Genomic DNA, 18248 nt, shown 5'->3' with positions numbered 1-18248 from the left:
ACCAATAAAAACAGGGTCTGCCCAATGGCTAGAGCTGGACCACCCGGGGAAGGCCTCCCTACAACCCAGGGCCTGTCAGCCAGCATCTGCAATCTCCGCCCACCAAGACATTAACTCTGGCTCTTGAGGTGAGCTGAAGATCAAGAAGCAAGAGTCAGAAACAATAAGAGTTATGATAAAGGATGATGAGGACATAGTAAGAGATAATAAGAAAACAAACTTAAATCTATGATACAGGCAGTGCTGCTTTACCGGTCAGCTTTGTGATCATTCTAGCAAAATGTGAGTGGTCAGTGTCTTGAAACTGTTTCAAGTATGTCAAAGAGTTTTTGGTTTTTTTTTTGTTTTTCTGGGTTTTTTTTAACGTTTATTTATTTTTGAGACAGAGGGAGACAGAGTGCGAGTGGGGGAGGGGCAGAGAAAGAGGGAAACACAGAATCTGAAACAGGCTCCAGGCTCTGAGCTGTCAGCACAGAGCCTGATTCGGGGCTCGAACCCACGAACCATGAGATCATGACCTGAGCCGAAGTCTGACGCTTAACTGACTGAGCTACCCAGCCACTCGTTTTTCTTTTGTTTTTTTTTTTTTTTTTAACTAAAGTTCATTTCTGAGAGAGAGAGACAGAGCACGAGCAGGGGAGGGGCAGAGACAGAGGAAGACACAGAATCCAAAGCAGCCTCCAGGCCCTGAGCGGTCAGCACAGAGCCTGACGCAGGGCTCCAACCCATGAACTGTGAGATCACGACCTGAGATGAAGTTGGACGCTTACCCGAATGAGCCACCCAGGCACCCCTGTCAAAGAGTTTTATATGTTAGACTTGTGAACAGCGTGATTCAGCCTATCAGTATTTAAAAGTTTGGGGAAATCTGAGCTGTTGACTTGATGATTTACTGGCTGTGTGAATGCCTCGGGAATATGGGGAGAAATCCTGTTTAAAAAACTAATAAATATTAGTTATTAGACAAAGGGTATCTAGTAGGGAATGTTCCTTTTCAAGTAGAAAAACACATTGGGGGGTTGTAAGTATTACAACACCATGCTGAGTTTTGGGTTTTGTTTGTTTTAAAGAACATTCTGGTGGCAACAGAGGACAGACCAGGGGACAGAGATCAGAAGCGACAGGACTACTGTGGGGAGAGTCTGGAAGCTATTCCCATCCACAGTCTGCATTTCCCAGGCCCCGTGCCTTTGCTCAAGCTGTTCACTTGCCTAAAATATCCCTTACACCCCCATGTCTAAAACCTACCTACTCTTCAAGAGCCAGGTTAAATGTCATCTATTCAAGTTTTTCCTGATCTCCAGACAAGTAACTTCTTCCCCCGCAGAGCTCCCCCCAAGCGGGCACCTGCACCCAAGCCCTTTGCACATACTGCCCTGCTTTACGGTTGCCTGGGACAGTCACTTACTCAACTCTGAGCACTCACTAAACACCAGGTACCAAGTGTTCTTTCTCTCTCCAGCTGCAAACTCCGCGAGGCCAGCCCAAACCCATCTTACCGACACCTGTATCTCCACCAGGCCCAGTACAGTGACCGACATTCAACCACTGTTAAGACTCTGGACGAAACGCCTCTGTTACAAAACCTCTGCTGGCTCCCAGTGCCTGGATAACCCCATGCAAACTCCTCAGGTGGCGCTCAGGTCCCCCGTGACCCAGCCCAAGCTACCTCCACGGGCCACCTCTTACGTGCGCTCTATACGCCAGCCGAAAGAGACGCCCTCGCCTTCCCCAAACTCACCCTGCACCCTCCGCCTGTGCAGTGTCCTGCGTGTGGGCTTCTCCCTCCCCACTCACCTCTGCCTGGCCAGCCTTGTGCGTCGTCCTCCCCCCGGCACACCTCACAGGTCAGTTTCCCAACAGAGCCTTTTCCTGGTTGATCCACATGGCTTGGAGACCCTAAAGTCCCCTCTCACCTTCCTTACAGCCTCACTGCACTCTATTCTGTTTTCCAATAATTTAAGTCTCTCTTCTGTGAGGCTGTAAACCCTTAGGGGGCAGTAATTACATCTAACTTAGGCCTGCGTGACCTACGGCGCCCAGCAAAGTGCCTCATGCGGAAACATTCAACCAGTGGTGGTTACCTGACAAATGAGTGAACAGATTAATTCCTTTCCCCCTTTGTGCTTCCCCAAACCCCAGAAATCCCATCTAGACAGATTTGGGGCAAGATGGTTCTCCTTCTAAATCCACATCCCACAAGGAGAAAGGCTTAAGAAGGAAGGAGGAGCATACCAGGCTGAGGCGTTGTCTACAGGGCTTCAGGCTCTTACCTCATACTCAAAATCACCCCCCAGCGCCCCAATGTCCAGGTGCAGGTTCTTAAGAAGCTCACTTGAGCTGCGGGCACTCTGAAAACAAACACAATTACAGGGGGTAAGTCAAGGAAGCTGGTCAGCCCAGGATGCAGGCCAAGAAGCTCCTTGTTTGTTGCTTTCTGGGTCAGACCTAGGAGGTACATAGACTGGGCAAGAAATGAAGCTGTGGGCTAGAAAATCACTTGACTTATTTTTAAAGCAGCAGAGGTCAGCCAAAAGGTGGAAACAACCCAAGCATCTATCAACAGATGAATGGATTAACAAAATGTGGCACGGGGCGCCTGGGTGGCGCAGTCGGTTAAGCGTCCGACTTCAGCCAGGTCACGATCTCGCGGTCCGCGAGTTCGAGCCCCGCATCAGGCTCTGGGCTGATGGCTCAGAGCCTGGAGCCTGTTTCCGATTCTGTGTCTCCCTCTCTCTCTGCCCCTCCCCCATTCATGCTCTGTCTCTCTCTGTCCCAAAAATAAATAAACGTTGAAAAAAAAATTAAAAACAAAACAAAACAAAACAAAACAAAATGTGGCACATTCAGACAACGAATTACCCAGCCATATGTGCTACATGACGATCCCTAAAAACATGCTATGTAAAAGACGGGCAGACATAAAGTGGCAAATATTGTATGATTCCACTTAAATGAAATACCCAGAATAGGCAAATTAAAGACAGAACATAGACGAGAGGAGACCGGACGCTGAGGAGTTACTGTTCAATGCGTAGAGAGTTGCAGTTCGGGACTGTGAGCGAGTTCTAGAGATGGATAGTGGTGATGTATCACACTGAATTGCACGCTTAAAAGCGATTACAATGGTAACTTTCATGTTATATATATTTGACCACAATAAAAAAAAAACTTTTCTAAACAGGACAAAGGGTTCCCAGGCCAGGAAGAGGATTCATCATTACCTGGTTGTCACTCTCTGCCTCATCCTCCTCGTTGGTCTCCTCCCCTAAAGCCAAGAGGCTGAGGGCTTTCTTGTCCTCATGGATGGAGCCCAAGAGACCCTTTGTGTAAGCAGAAGTCTTGAGACCCTGTGGAGGCTCCAAAGCAGAGAAGAAAAGTCAAGGGACACACCAGAAAGACCTGCAGAATGCCTGCCCGACTCCCTTTCGGTTTGGTTGTCTCCCAGCACAAGTCTGCCACGGCCAGGAAGCCGAGCCCGGCAAACCCAGCTCACACGGATCCCTCCCTTTTCCAACTCCTACCACCCCGGCTACCAGGATGGGAAAGTTAGCGCTGCAGTCCCCATGGCGTGGGCCTGTCCTCTGCAGCCCAGAGTCCACGTTCAGCATCACACAAGTGTGATTTGCCCTCCCGACTTGATTATGAACCTTGAGGGCTGAGCCCATGCCCTCTCTTTATCATCCGTGGGCCACAGATCCTAGCATGACACACGAAGGCCCCACAGGAACTAAATACACTGAACGCACACACAAAAAAAACCATTTACCAGCGTGAGTTCTCCAAGCTGACCAGATTCCGCTGAGCTCCCCAGGCTCACGCTTTGCGATCCACGAAGAGCAGAGGCCGGGGCATCCACAAGGCCTCTTAAGGGAGCCAGACCCCCAAGAGGGACGTGGACTGGGGCTAATGAGGAGCCCGGGGCCTGGGCAACACAAAACATCTTGTTACAAACCCAAGAAACCACGTGGCCCTCGGAGTGTCAGAAGCAGATATAAAAATAAAACATCTAAATCCTGCCCGCTCAAATTTAAACCACCTCCGTTCAGAGGCTGCTAATGAAACACAACATCCAGAAATTACCATTGTGCCAACTGTGTGAGAAATCACAGGCTGGCTTGCTGATTCCCCTAACTTTGCTGCTCGCGCACAGCTAACGGTCGTCTCACATCTGGCAGATGCTGCGGAGGGTTCTGCTCCCCTTTCAGAAGCCACGTAGGAAGTGGGGGGGCAGAGGGAGGGCAGAGACAAAAGCCTCATCTACCAGAGGGAGAAGTCTCAATAGATGAAGTTTAAAACTGATGAACCAAGCAAAAGCAGTCGAAGCGTATTATTTACAAATATGGAAGTACGCACGAGAAGAAAGCAGTTGTCTCTGGGGAGGGGTATATGCGCCCAGAGAACTGCTGGGTTTCGTTACCCACCTTTTGGTACTACTTGACTTTGTTTGATATGGGCATGTATTACTTTGATTAAAATAAACAGCAACTATGAAAAAAAATACATTAATGGCAAAAGAAGAACTTTCTTGCCCCGCTCCACTGATGAGGAAGGTGGCTAAAAGGAGCCTGGCCCCCAGTTTCCCTGTTCTCACGCTGGCCAAACGAAGGCTTCGGGCTAACGAGGACAGGGAAAGAAACCAGGCTGGGAGTCAGAACTGGCAAGGCCTCAGCGCACTCACAGACTCCTGAATTCTCAGTTTACTCATCTGCAAGATGGAGATGATGAGTGCCTTGCCGCTTAAAAAGCAAGGTGTGCTGGGAAGTTCAAAAGGGCTCATGAATGTGAGGAGCACATGTGAGAGGGCCGGGGCTACACCAATGTTGTGAAAGGGCTGTTATTAGAGGGACTCACATAGGACTCACGCAGCTGGAGCCCGGGCTTAGGAGAAGGGGCAAGGAGAGCATTCTGGGGACAACTTACAAAGACCTCTTTAAAATTCATTACTCAAACTTAAAACGCATCAAACAACATGAAACCATTCCTCTCTAACCCCAAGGAGACCAAGAAGAGAAAGGGGAGGCCAGAAGAGGTCAGGCTGAGGAAGCACAAGTGGCCCACCGTCTCTCATCCACGGCGTCGGCTCAAAGAGCCAGACCACCGGGCAGGGTCTCAGCGGGGCCCCTTTCTGTGTGGGAAGGGGATCGGACACTCCTCCGAAAGGGGGGTGAAGCCCCGAACCTTTGAACACCCGAACCACTGCCCAACCACCTGGCCTGCTGCAGAGTACTTCCGTTAGGCAGAGAAGGGACGCCTAACGCTCAGGCTGGCCCACATAAGCCAGCATCAGGTACCGGGCTAAGCCCCTTCTGCGCCACCTCTCATTCTGCCCTCACAACAACCCGAGGCCACAGTCCCTACAAATGGAGACTGGGGAGATCGAGAGAGCCCTGCCCAAAGTCACAGGGCCAGCAAGGGGGGCGCAGATATGGGACTGAGCCCAGGGCTGTCTCTAAGCTACTATTTTACGCCACCGTCTGGCTGTGGCAGAGAAGAGCCCAGAAAGGCTTCTCTAAGGTAAACTGGGGGCAAACTGGGCCCGCTCGTCCTGACTTCAGCCCTCCCAACCAGCCCCAGCAGATCAGCAACCAAAGTTCCTCCCACACTGTATTTATGGAAAAGTACAGACTCCCACCATGGCTAATTTGCTAACGTGCTGGGGGCTGGAGGGAGGGAGACAGGCATGCTGAGGGCTTTGTTCTCCCAGGCCTTTACCAAATCAGTGGTTAGCAGGGAAATTACACATTCCTGGCTCCTAGCTGATCATCTTCTATAGCTGGCCATTAACTCTGACTATGGGCTGTGCGTGGCGTTGTCCTTCGGAGCGGATAAACTTGCTGCCGTTGGGCTAATTAAAACTTTCAGGATCATCTGCAGCTTATCCGATATTTATAGTGCTACAGTAGTTATTAAAGCTAACAGAGAACCAGGGCACGCCAGCAATTAGAAACCAGAGGGAACAACTGGGTAAAGCCACAGCTGGGCAACAGCAAAAGAATAGCTGGGGAAATTCAGAGCGACCCCTGTGGTCTCTGATCCAACTTGACTTCTTCTGAATGAAGAATATGGTGTGACTCTTTAAAGGGACAAAGGGGTCGGGATGATAGGGACAGCACCGTCCTTTGGCAAATCCCAGCAGCGGAGGAAGTGACGGTACCAACGAGGTCTGTACAAGCCTGACACAGGTTGTTCACATGGCTCCTGGGAGCCCTGGGAAGCCAGGAGCAACAGCAGCTCGCGGGATGGTACGGAGATGCTGGGTTTCAGCCCCTCATGACTGGATTCACACTCCAGTTCCGTGGGATTCCCACAAGGGACTAAATTCAGAGCTCAGGGGTGAGGTGTCCACTTGGGAAGCCTCTGTCCATAATCACCTGAAGAGAAAGTCTTCCCAAATCCTGGGAGGGTACGTAGATCCTGCGTGAGTGCCAAGATCAGTGCCACCTTACCCTCAAAACTGATCATCTGCAAAGCCTATGACCCATCTGTGAAATACAGTTAGCTCCACGGAAGGGAAGTCTAGATACCCCGAGCCGCTGTCTCGCAGGTGATGGGTACAAGAAACATGAAATACACGTCACCCCACAAGATGGCCAGCCTGGGTAGTTCAGGGATCAGTAGTTACGAGGGGAGAGCAAATAACAGGAAAGCAGGCCTGATGGCCGAGTCAACCCAACCTGCTGCCTCCCTGCCAAGTTCACCGAGTTCAAGTCCAACGTCAACTCGACGGGCTCCCTCCCTGCCAAGTTCACTGAGGCCCACGGGCCATGCTTGCTAAGAAGCCTACCTGGTTGAGAAGCTGCGTCGTGCCTGACTCTGCAGCAAGCCCTCTGTTGGAACTCAGCTCGACTAGCCCCTGCCTGAGGGGGCTGCTGCTTGGCTGGAAACCGGCTTGCTGACGGGCCTCCTGCCCAGCAGGGGCAAGAGCCGCCTCCACAGGACACGCCAGCACCTCCGGGCCACAAGTCAGAAAACTCGCGTCCCTCTCCATGGTTCTGATGGCCTCGTGCTCACCCTCACTAGATATCGTGGAAGACTCAGCTGCCATGCAACAGACCCTGCTGGCAATGTCTTTATGTGGCATCTCCTGCGTGCTCTCGGGCAGCCCCAGGCCCTCCAGCTGCCTGGAGATCTTGACCATATGCAGGATGTGCTGGTAGAACCTCTGATCCTCAGAGTAGTCTTCGCTCTCAGAACACTCATCAGTAGACCCCTGCATGGGGGACACCTGGAACGCTAGAAAGGGGCTGGAGTGCTGATCTCTCAGGTCGGGACCCGCCTGACCCATGCCCCGCCCAGATCCCTGAGAGCTCTGCAGGTCCCAAAGGAGGTTATGCACCTCACCCAGGATCTGAGAGCCAAGGTGAGAAGCCAGGCTGCTGCTCTCCAAGTCAGGCTCAGACCCACCAGGCTTCCTGTCTTCTTCGGGGGGGTCTGTTGACCCTGGGGGTTGTCTCTTCTCACTTGTAGGGTACCCTCCCGGGGAACTCCCTGAAGGGGCACTCTGGGCCGGCTCTAACGCCAGCCGGTCAGGTTGCAATAGGAAGAGTTCCCGAGGTGGATCTTTAGCTGAGGCCCCTGGAGCCTCAGGGTCACTGGGTTCTGTCTCCTTGCAGCTGCCGGGGGTATCCTTGTCGACAAGCTTGGACACCTGTCCCATCCACAGTCCTGGGGGCTCTTTTCTCCTCCTCCCCCTGCCCCTACTCCCACCTTCTCCAGAAACTCCCTGCCAGCTCAGGCCTTCAGCTGGGCCATGATCTAACAAGAGCAGTGGGTTCTTCCTGGTAGGCAGCATGTGGTCAGAGGAACAGGGGGACCCGGAGGGCTCCTCCTCAGGGGATGGTGAGCGAACGGGGCTCTGGCTCTTGTCCCCACCGGGGCCAGTGGAGCCCCGTTTGGCCATGTGGCCCAAACCTCTGATGGTTTCAGAAAGCTCTGAGTGGACAGAGGCCTGGAACCTGCTCTCCAGCACATCCTGCCCATTCTGGAGGGGCCGGGTATTCTCAGGGCCCAGAGCACTGGGCTTCTGCTGTCTGGTCCTCAGTTCCAGATCTTCTATTTCAGGGTCTGAAAACCCCAGGTAGATTTTCTCTGTCGGCTTCTGGGGTTTCCCCAGACCCTGCCGATCACCCAATTCTGTTCTGCACTGGGCTCGGGCCCTGCCTAAGATTTTCTCCACGCCGGCAAAGATGTGGTGGGTTCGGGAAGCTTGGCCCTTGGAGAGTGGCTGAAGCTTGCTGGGCAGGGTGCCCAGGAGAGGCGAGGGGATGTCACCCAGCATGCATGGGCTCTTCCCTTTCTTAAAGGAGCCCTCGTTTCTAGCCTGCATCTCTTGGTCTAGGTCCAGATCAGCAAGGCCAGGTGCTGGGAGAGGGGATGGGCCGCGGAGAAAGGAAGGAGGCGGCAGAAGTCCCTGCTCAGGCTGTGTCTCCTAGATGGGTATATAAACATGCAAGAAAAACTGAGACAGAGCACTTCTGACTTACACTTGCTACCTCAGCCCTCGGCAAGCCCTTAGCAGAAACCCACCCTCTAATTAAAGTAAAACACAAACCAGGAGGGGGAAAAGAAGCCAAAAACTCCCTCTGACTTCTTTGTTTTCTGGGCCCTAGTTTCCTTATCTATAAAGGGGAGGCTGGACCAGATCAGTGGCTTACAAACCTTGCTTCATGGAAACTGCAGGTTCGTTGCACATGGTGCCCTGGAGGCCACAAGAGTGTACATGTCACGGGGAACGGGCGTCACTAAGACCTACACCCCCAGGTTCAGCTTGGGTAGCTCCACTTCTGGACATGCTGGACCTCCATAGAGGAATGATTGGAAGACAGGGCTTCACTACTAACAACTGTCAGAATCACCAACCAGATTATCTCTAAAGGATCATCAAGCTCTCAGTTCTGTGACTGGTTAAGTTTATAAAACCCACCAGCCTTACCAAGGACGACCAGAAATTGTCTAAGAAGGGAAAGAAGAAGGGAAACAGCCAAAGAGGGGAGCCCTGGGGATTCCGTCAAGGTCTTCTGGCAAAGACACGAACTGGCACTGCTCAAGAGAGGTCCACAAAGACAGAAAACCTTGAGTCTAGAAGAAACTCTGAACGATAAACCTCACCCTGCAAACATTCACAGTAGACTCCAGCCGGCCTGTGCATGCATACCTCCGGAGAGCCCAAGCCACCTGTGCCCAGGTCACCCACCTGGCTCAGGCCTGCCCTCTGGACAAACCCAGGTCTGAGGCACTGCCCTGAGCCTGAGAGCCAGACTGGCAGCCCAGGACTTCCCAATCGTCCTCAGCTCCACAGAAGGAATCCTTTTTAACAGGGAGTTCCACGCGCTCAGTCACACACCCAGAACTCTGTCACCTGACCCTCCACCCCAGAACCCTCGCTTGGTCCCCTCTCTCACCGTTACTCATGCCAGAGCCTGCCCAGACACTAGGTAGTCCTGGGTTAGTGAAAAGCCCGTTATCCACCTTCTGCCTTTGAAACACATAACATTAGAAAATTCAACCGATTTGGAAATGACTTGTCCTCTTTATCTGGAGGGACGGGCTTGTTATCTTATTTCTTGGAATCATGAGTAGTGATAGGTGGGGGAGGGCAGGGGAGGGAAGAGTATCTGTGGAGCTTGGAAGTGTTGAAAAAGATTAATTCATCACCAACCATCCGATGCCAGACTTGACACCCTGAGAAGGAAGGAAGAAAGGGAGATGGAAATCTTCACTGAAACACAGGCACTGGTGGGAAACAGACTGCAGACAGAGAGCAAATCAACTGGACAAGTGAGAGGGTTGAAAAGATATTCTCATGCCCCCCACCTGGCTGGTCTGAGCTCCTATGTGCCTCCCTCTCCTCAACATGCCCCACCTGCGCCCCACCTTGGTGAAGGATCCCCTGCACCGGCAGAGCGCTCTGGGAGAGCCTGGCCCTCACATCAGCATGGCTCCAAGTCTTAGCTTCTCTACCTATAAACCCAGGGCAATAACTCTGCTTCTTAAGTTCAGACATACTGGAAGGACAAATAAAAATAAGGGGAAAGAGCACTTTCAACTCAGAGTGAAAAAGCTACCTGAGACCAAGATGCTCACGCTGCAATCAGATTTCAGTTACGCACCCCTACCAAAGGACAATGGCAAAAAAGAACAATCCACAAAAGTGGATAAAGCCCAAAGCTTTTCTTTTTGGACTTTGAAGGCACTGGCTTTCTGACAACTGAATTATGGCTACACCTGACATCTATGAATTTGCACCACACTTGGAAGGCCTGGCTCTGAAAGAAGAAAGACACTCCACTCATCTAGGTTCTCTGTCAATTGCCCCCCCTGTCCCCACTCTCCAGAGGGGTAGACGGTATCCCTCCTCAGACTGCTGCAAAGCAACATCCTCAGGGAAGCGCGCTTTCTCGATAATCCTCCTACATAATATGTGCTTCCCGGGGGGAGGGGAGAGGAGAAAAGAATTTTCCAGAGATGATAAGAACTTCCAGAAGCTAAAGGAAAATCTGCCAGAAGACAGGCATAACTGAGATGATGTACTATCAAGCAATCAATGCGTTATTGGTGTTGTTCTGAACTTCCCAGCTGTAAACACCTAGGGGTTCCCAATATCCCCTGAGGTTTCAGCCCGGGCTCTCTGGGGGCTGGCATCCACGGACTCACCAGCAGACCTTTGGAGGTCTCTTTGTCCTTCTTGTCTTTCTTTTCCTTCTTCTTTTTCTTGTCTTTCTTGTTAACGGCTCCTGGAGTTGACAGCTTCCTCCGCTCTTGGATCACCAAGTTCCGATAGTGCTCGTCACATGGATGGTCCCACGTGGACTGCCCATTGGCAAAGTTGAAATAGTAAATATCACCTGTGATGTCCTGGCTGTAGAGAGTGGAGGTCAGAAGTTAGTCCCTGCTCAGGTCCAAAGCTACTTAGGAAAAAAAGGAAGAGAATAAAAGTGGCCAGGAGACAGAAAAGAAGGAAGAACTGGGTGAGAGGGACAGAAGGAGAGAGAAGACACGGGGGACGCAGGAGAGGATTAACACAGAAGGAAAGGGTACCTTCTGGCTAATATAGGAGTTAACTTAGATAGGAACAAAGGACTGGGATAGCTAAGGACTTCTCTAGAAGAAAATGTACAATCATTGGGGTTCCTAGGAATAAACTTGGTTTGAAATGGCTAAGTACAGATGCTATGGGATCTTAAAGATAAGTTCTAGGATTGACCTTCCTTAATATTTTCATAAATGGTCCAAGGAAGAAAGAGGCATTGTGATAGCTCTGGTCTTACACAAGACTCCGATCTCCTAAGAAATAACGATCCAAGCCAGTGGAGATCAACAAAAGAAACTAATGTAAAGGTGCATTTCATGAACCTGTGTTTCAACATGGACAAGTCCAAAATAAGCCATGCATTCCAGCCACCATTATCAAAAATTCATTGGGACAGCTACAGAAAACAAACAAACAAAATTCACCATAGCAATACAAAAAACACGATACCCAGGAATAAATCCAACGTGTACAAAATCTTTATAAAGCTTCACTGAAAAGTCAGGAAAAAGAAAAAAAGAAAAAGCTGTTGGAGAGACAGCCCATGTTCCTCAATAGAAAGACTCAAGTCTGGCGGCACCTGGTTGGCTCAGTCAGTGGAACATGCAACTCTTGATCTTGGGGTCGTGAGTTCAAGCTCAATCTCAATTCTAATAAAAAAGAAAACATGTAGAAGTAAGCAGGAAAAATATTAGGGATGAAAGACAGAAAGATAATAAATGACAGATAAGTGCATGAGAAGATGCTCAGTATCACTAAACATCGGGGCAAGTGAAATTCACAACCACAGGGAGATATCACTTCCCACCCACTAGCACGGCTATTACCAAACAAGCAGAAATAACAAGTGCTGGGGAGGATGTGGGGAAATTGGACATCTCGAGCACTGTCGGTGGGGATGGAAAAGGGTGTGGCCGCTGTGAGAAACACTAGTTTCCTAAAAATTAAAAACAGAGAGACCATATAGCAGAGCAATTCCACCGCTGGATATATACCAAAAAGGAAAGCAGGGATTCAAGCAGATGATTTGTCCACCCATGTTCACAGGAGCATTACTCATAAAAGTCAAAGGGTGCAAACAGCCCAAATGTCCATTGACAAATGAATGAATAAACAAAAGGTAGTACATACACACACTAGAACTGTATTCAGTCTTGGCAACGAATGAACTACTGACACCTGCTACAACATGAATGAAACTTGCAGACATTATATCAAGTAAAATAAGCCACACACAAAAGGCTGAATATCGTGGGCCCACTGATTTGACCTTGAATAGGTTAATTAACAGAGATGGAAAGTAGATTCGATGTTACCAGGAGCTGGGGGGGAAGGGCAGAATGGAAACAGACTTTCTGTTTGGGAAGATGAAAAAGTTCTGGACATGGGTGGTGGTGATGCTTGCACAACACTGTGAATGTACTTCACGCCACTGAGCTGTATATCTAAAACTGGCTGAAACAGTACATTTTACATTATGTATGTTTCACCTGGAAAAAAAAGTACAAAAAAATGTATAATTTCAGTGTGAAAAAAGAAAGCGCAAAGAAAATTAAAAGACAGGAGGTGGGGAGAAAATAGTAGAAACAGTAGCATAAGATTAATACACAGAAAAATCTGGCACAAGAACAGACACTCAAGTCAATGGAACAGAAGAGAGAACCCAGAAAGGGACCCACAAATGTATGACCAACTCATCTTTGACAAAGCAGGAAAGAATATCCAATGGAATAAAGACAGCCTCTTCAGCAAGTGGTGCTGGGAAAACTGGACAGCGACATGCAGAGAAATGAACCCGGACCACTTTCTTACACCATACACAAAAATAAACTGAAAATGGATGAAAGACCTCAATGTAAGACAGAAAGCCGTCAAAATCCTCGAAGAGAAAGCAGGCAAAAACCTCTTGGATCCTGGCCGCAGCAACTTCTTACTCAACACGTCTCCAGAGGCAAGGGAAACAAAAGCAAAAATGTATTGGGACCTCACCAAAATAAAAAGCTTCTGCACAGCAAGGAAACAATCAGCAAAACTAAAAGACAACGGACGGAATGGGAGAAGATATTTGCAAATGACATATCAGATAAAGGGCTAGTATCCAAAATCTATAAAGAACTTATCAAACTCAACACCCCAAAAAAACCAAATAATCCAGGGAAGAAATGGGCAAAAGACATGAATAGACACTTCTCCAAAGAAGACATCCAGATGGCCAACCGACACAGGAAAAAATGCTCCACATCACTCATCCTCAGGGAAAGACAAGTCAAAACCACAATGAGATACCACCTCACACCTGTCAGAATGGCTAACATGAACAACTCAGGCAACAACAGATGTGGGTGAGGATGTGGACAAAGAGGATCCCTTTTGCACTGCTGGTGGGAATGCAAGCTGGTGCAGCCACTCTGGAAAACAGTATGGAGGTTCCTCAAAAAATTAAAAATAGAACTACCCTACGACCCAGCAATTGCACTACGAGGCATTTATCCACGGGATACAGGTGTGCTGTTTCGAAGGGACAAATGCACCCCCATGTTTATAGCAGCACCATCAATAACAGCCAAAGTATGCAAAGAACGGAAATAGCCAAATGTCCACCGATGGATGAATGGATAAAGAAGATGTGGTACATATATACAATGGAGTATTACTTGGCAATCAAAAAGAACGAAATCTTGCCATTTGCAATTACGTGGATGGAACTAGAGGGTATTATGCTAAGCGAAATTAGTCAGAGAAAGACAAATATCATGTGACTTCACTCATATGAGGACTTTAAAACACAGAATAGATGAACACAAGGGACGGGAAGCAAAAATAATATAAATACAAAACATAAGAGACTCTTAAATATGGAGAACAGAGGGTTACTGAAGGGGTTGTGGGAGGGGGGACGGGCTAAATGGGGAAGGGGCATTAAGGAATCTACCCCTGAAATCATTGTTGCACCATATGCTAACTAACTTGGATGTAAATTTTTAAAAAATGCTTTGGGGCACCTGGGTGGCTCAGTCGGTTTAGAATCCGACTTCGGCTCAGGTCATGATCTCGCAGTTCGTGAGTTTGAGCCCTGCGTCGGGCTCTGTGTGAGCTCAGAGCCTGGAGCCTGCTTCAGATTCTGTGTTCCCCGCCCCCCCCACCCTGTCCCACCCCTGCTTGTGCTCTGTCTCTGTCTTTCAAAAACAAATAAACTTTAAAAAAAATTTTTTTAATGCTTAAATGAAAATAAAACCCACAGAAAAATCACTTTTACCTTCTCAACAAAAATAATAATAAGCAACCCAACAGACAAAACGGCAAAGAATATAAATAAGCAAATGGCCAACCGATGGCCAGCTCAACTCTATGAATGATTTGAGAAATGCAAATTTAAATGATCAGGCATAATTTCCTGTCCTTGGATCAACAGTTTTTTTGTACTCATCATTTTGGAGGAATCGACAATTTTTTAATTGATAATTTTTTTAAAAAGGCTTCAAACCCAACGCAGGGCTTAAACTCACAACCTTGAGATCAAGACCTAAGTTGAGATCGAGTCAGATGCCTAACCAAATGAGCCATCCAGGCACCCCTAATTGATAATATTATTAAATGAACAACGATATGTATCATTATTGGAGGAATTATTAAACTATAAAGGAAGGTAATGTATGATTAACAATATTTAAATTCTGTACATCTTTTAACACACCACTGCAAATCCTAGAAATTTTTTCTAAAGACACACATACAGGGGTGCCTGGGTAGCTTAGTCAGTTGAGCATCAGATTTTTTTTTTTTAATATAACTTATCGTCAAGTTGGCTAACATACAATGTATACAGTGTGCTCTTGGTTTTGGGGGTAGATTCCCGTGATGCATCACTTACATACAACACCCAGTGCTCACCCCAACAAGTGCCCTCGTCAATGCCCATCACCCATTTCCCCCTCTTCCCCAGAGCCCCCCATCAACCCTCAGTTTGTTCTCTGTATTTAAGAGTCTCTTACGTCTTGCCTCCCTGTTTGCAACTATTTTCCCCTTCCCTTCCCCCATGGTCTTCTGTTAAGTTTCTCAAGTTCCACATATGAGTGAAAACATGATATCTGTCTTTCTCGGACTGACTTGTTTCACTCAGCATAATACCCTCCAGTTCCATCCACATGAGCATCAGATTCTTGATTTTGGCTCATGTCATGATCTGACGGTTCATGGGTTTGGGACCCACATCAGGCTCTGCTGACAGCGTGTAGCCTGCTGGGATTCTCTCCCCCTCTTTCTCTGCCCCTCCCTCTTTCTCTCTCAAAATAAATAAATAAACATTAAAAAATAAATAAAGACACACATACGAAACCTCAGGCAACATGTTTACCCAAACTGAAGAAGACATCTGACTTCGCCTCACCTAGTGCCAAATTCTCAGATGCCAGAAACAGAAAGAAAATGTGAAATCTGAATAACAAGTATGTGAACTGATAGGTCAAGGCTGGTGTCTGACCTGGACAGAGACCCTCAGAAGCTGTTTATTTATTTATTTTTTTTGTTTGTTTGTTTTGTTTTGTTTTGAGAGAGAGACAGGCAGACAGAAACAGAGAGACAGAGAGAATCTTAAGCAGGCTCCACACTCAGCACAGAGCCTGACACGGGGCTCGATCCCATGAACCTGGGATCATGATCTGAGCTGAAATCAAGAGTCCGATACTCAACCGACTGAGCCACCCAGGCTCCCCAAAACCCGAGTTTTAATGCCGGTTGAAAGGCACAAAATACGGCCTTAGACCTTCATGAATTGGGAAACTAGGGGCAAGACCCTTGCGTATCACTGGGCCCTTAAGGCTGCTGGCTCCATGAATAGAAGAACCTAGCGGGCAAAGAAGCAATCCAGGTCTAGGCAGGCGAAATCAACTTTCACAAAAAATTAAAACTCCAAGATACATGTAGACATAGAATCCAAACTGTGGTAAGGAAATCCCAAGTCAGAAAATTAATGTAAAAATTTAGTACTAAACCCACTGAAAAATCCGTGGCACAAGCTATCATAAAGTCACTCAACAACCCAGGAATGAGACACAGAAAATAACTCTACAGAAGATAGATTCACAAAACTCACAATAAATAATTAAACCCCATGGGGAGACAGTTCACTGCGAAAGGAAATCAGTGCCAGTAAAGAGAAACATTGGCACGCAAGGAAACCTGGCATAGTACAATAATCAAAAGAAGACTAAAATTAACTACATCTAAAATTACTGTAGGGACAAAAAGAGTAGAATCCATAATGAAAGAACAGAACTCTAAAAAAAAAAAAAAAAAAGAAAAGAAAAGAAAACAGACATATTGAAAAGAGCAGAACTTGTAGGAATCGGTAGAATCATTAAATTAGGGACGGAAAGGGGGAAACAAAAATAAATCCAAACGTGGCACAGCAGTGAAATTACAAAACACCAAAGATAAAAACAAAATTATAAAAACATCCAGTTTGGGGAGGGGGGAGAGGGGGGGATTTTACAACCCACAAAGAAATAACTGATGAGACCAAGAAAACATGTCTTTTTAGCAAAACCAGAAGTCAGAAGATAAGGGTGCATAATATTGTCCAAGGGCTGTTCGTACTCAACATACAATTCTGTACTCAACTAAACTGTTATTCAGAGTTAGACCAGACAAAAGGGACCGGGACACAGAAGACATAAACACATCTATATATGAAAACACATTGATACAAAGGACATTTACAGAACCCTATATCCAAAAATGAGACACTACATTCTTATCGAGCATCCCTAGAACATTTACATAAACAGGATCACTTACTGAGCCAGAAACGAGGTCTCAACTTGTAACACAAAATAGAATGAATAAATAAAATTGGAAATCAGGAATAATAAGATACCCAAACTCTATCTACCTCATCCCCTTCAAACTATTTTTTTAGAACAAAGATACTTAACACAATTTTACAAAATCAAATCCGATAGTATATAATCATGACCAAGTGGACTCTATCCGAGGAATGTAAGGTCAGATTACCATTTGAAAATCGATCAATACAACTGACCCTAGTAAGACCGAAATAGAAAAAACATCACATGATCCTATTAATAGGTACAGAAAAACATTTGGCAAAATCCAATATCCTTTCTGATTTAGACCCTCAGCAAGCCAGGAATAGAAGGGAACTTCCTCATCCTGACAAAAGGCATTTACAAAAACCTACAGCTCCCATCATACTCAATTCCTTAAGATGAGGAGAAAAGCAAAAATGTCCACTGTCACCACTTTTATTGTTAGAGGGTCTAGTCAGTGCAGTAAGGAAAGACATAAAAATAAAAGGTATTCAGATTGGAAAGGAAGAAGTAAAAATGTCTTTTTCACAGAAGATGTGATCATGCATGTAGGAAATCCTATGGAATCTACAAAACTATTAGAACTGACGGAAATGAGTTTAGCAAGGTTGCCAGCTATGAGATCAATATACAAAAACGAATTTTATTTCTATATAAAAGGCAACAAGCAATAGGAAATTTTTACATATACGATTTAAAATAGACCACTTAGTAAATCTAACAAAATATGGGTAATGCACGTACCCTAAAAACTACAAAACGTTTCTTAGAGAAAAAAACCACCCAAAGAACCACCCAAATAAATGGAGACAGACCCTCGCTCAGGGGTTGGAAGACTCCATAAAGTTCTAGAGGTCAATTCTTCCTAAAGTGATTTCTAGATTTGGTGCAATTCCCATCAAAATCTCCGCAGGATTTTTTTTTTTTTGTAGAAAATGACAAGCTGATTCTAAAATTCATATGGAAGTGCAGAGGACCTACAATACTACTTTGCGAATGGACAACAAAGTGGGAGGATTTACCCTACGTGATTTCAACGTCTATAATAAAGCTACAGTTATCAAGACAATATGTGCAGTATTGGTATTAAAACAGACCAACAGATCAATGGAAGAGAGCAGAGAATCCAGAAATAACCTGTCCATAGACCTAATAGTCAATTTGGAAAAGAAGTGCTGACCACCCCTAGCAGGTACATGAAGGTGGCAGGTGTGACCCTGGCACATGGCTGGCTCAATAACCAGTGACAGTTTCCCACCTTCCACTCACCATCTTATTTTTTACAAACACTGAAGCCATTTATTTATTGAGTATGTGTACATTAAGAGGTTACTATACTGATTCTATTTCTCATGTGTTTTTTTTTAATAAGAACTTCATTTTTTAAT

General features: G+C 46.9%; 1 protein-coding gene across 9 annotated transcripts in view; it reads right to left on the bottom strand.

Annotated features, from left to right (window-relative positions):
* Positions 1-18248, bottom strand: part of CEP164 (centrosomal protein 164) — a 67961-nt gene that overhangs the window by 37546 nt on the left and 12167 nt on the right. For 6 of the 9 annotated variants that reach the window (XM_043579437.1, XM_043579439.1, XM_043579441.1 and 3 more), the window contains exons 4-8: positions 10657-10861; positions 6788-8431; positions 3770-3925; positions 3225-3359; positions 2274-2351 (exon numbers count right to left, since the gene is read on the bottom strand). In XM_043579437.1, coding sequence (XP_043435372.1) covers positions 2274-2351; positions 3225-3359; positions 3770-3925; positions 6788-8431; positions 10657-10861 — 2218 coding nt within the window. The remainder of the gene's footprint in view (positions 1-2273; positions 2352-3224; positions 3360-3769; positions 3926-6787; positions 8432-10656; positions 10862-18248) is intronic. The other 3 variants (XM_043579443.1, XM_043579445.1, XM_043579444.1) reach the window with 1 other exon arrangement.

Source organism: Prionailurus bengalensis, chromosome D1 (assembly GCF_016509475.1).
Source record: "Prionailurus bengalensis isolate Pbe53 chromosome D1, Fcat_Pben_1.1_paternal_pri, whole genome shotgun sequence".
Lineage (NCBI taxonomy): Eukaryota > Metazoa > Chordata > Mammalia > Carnivora > Felidae > Prionailurus > Prionailurus bengalensis.
This window is presented reverse-complemented; position numbering and strand designations above follow the sequence as displayed.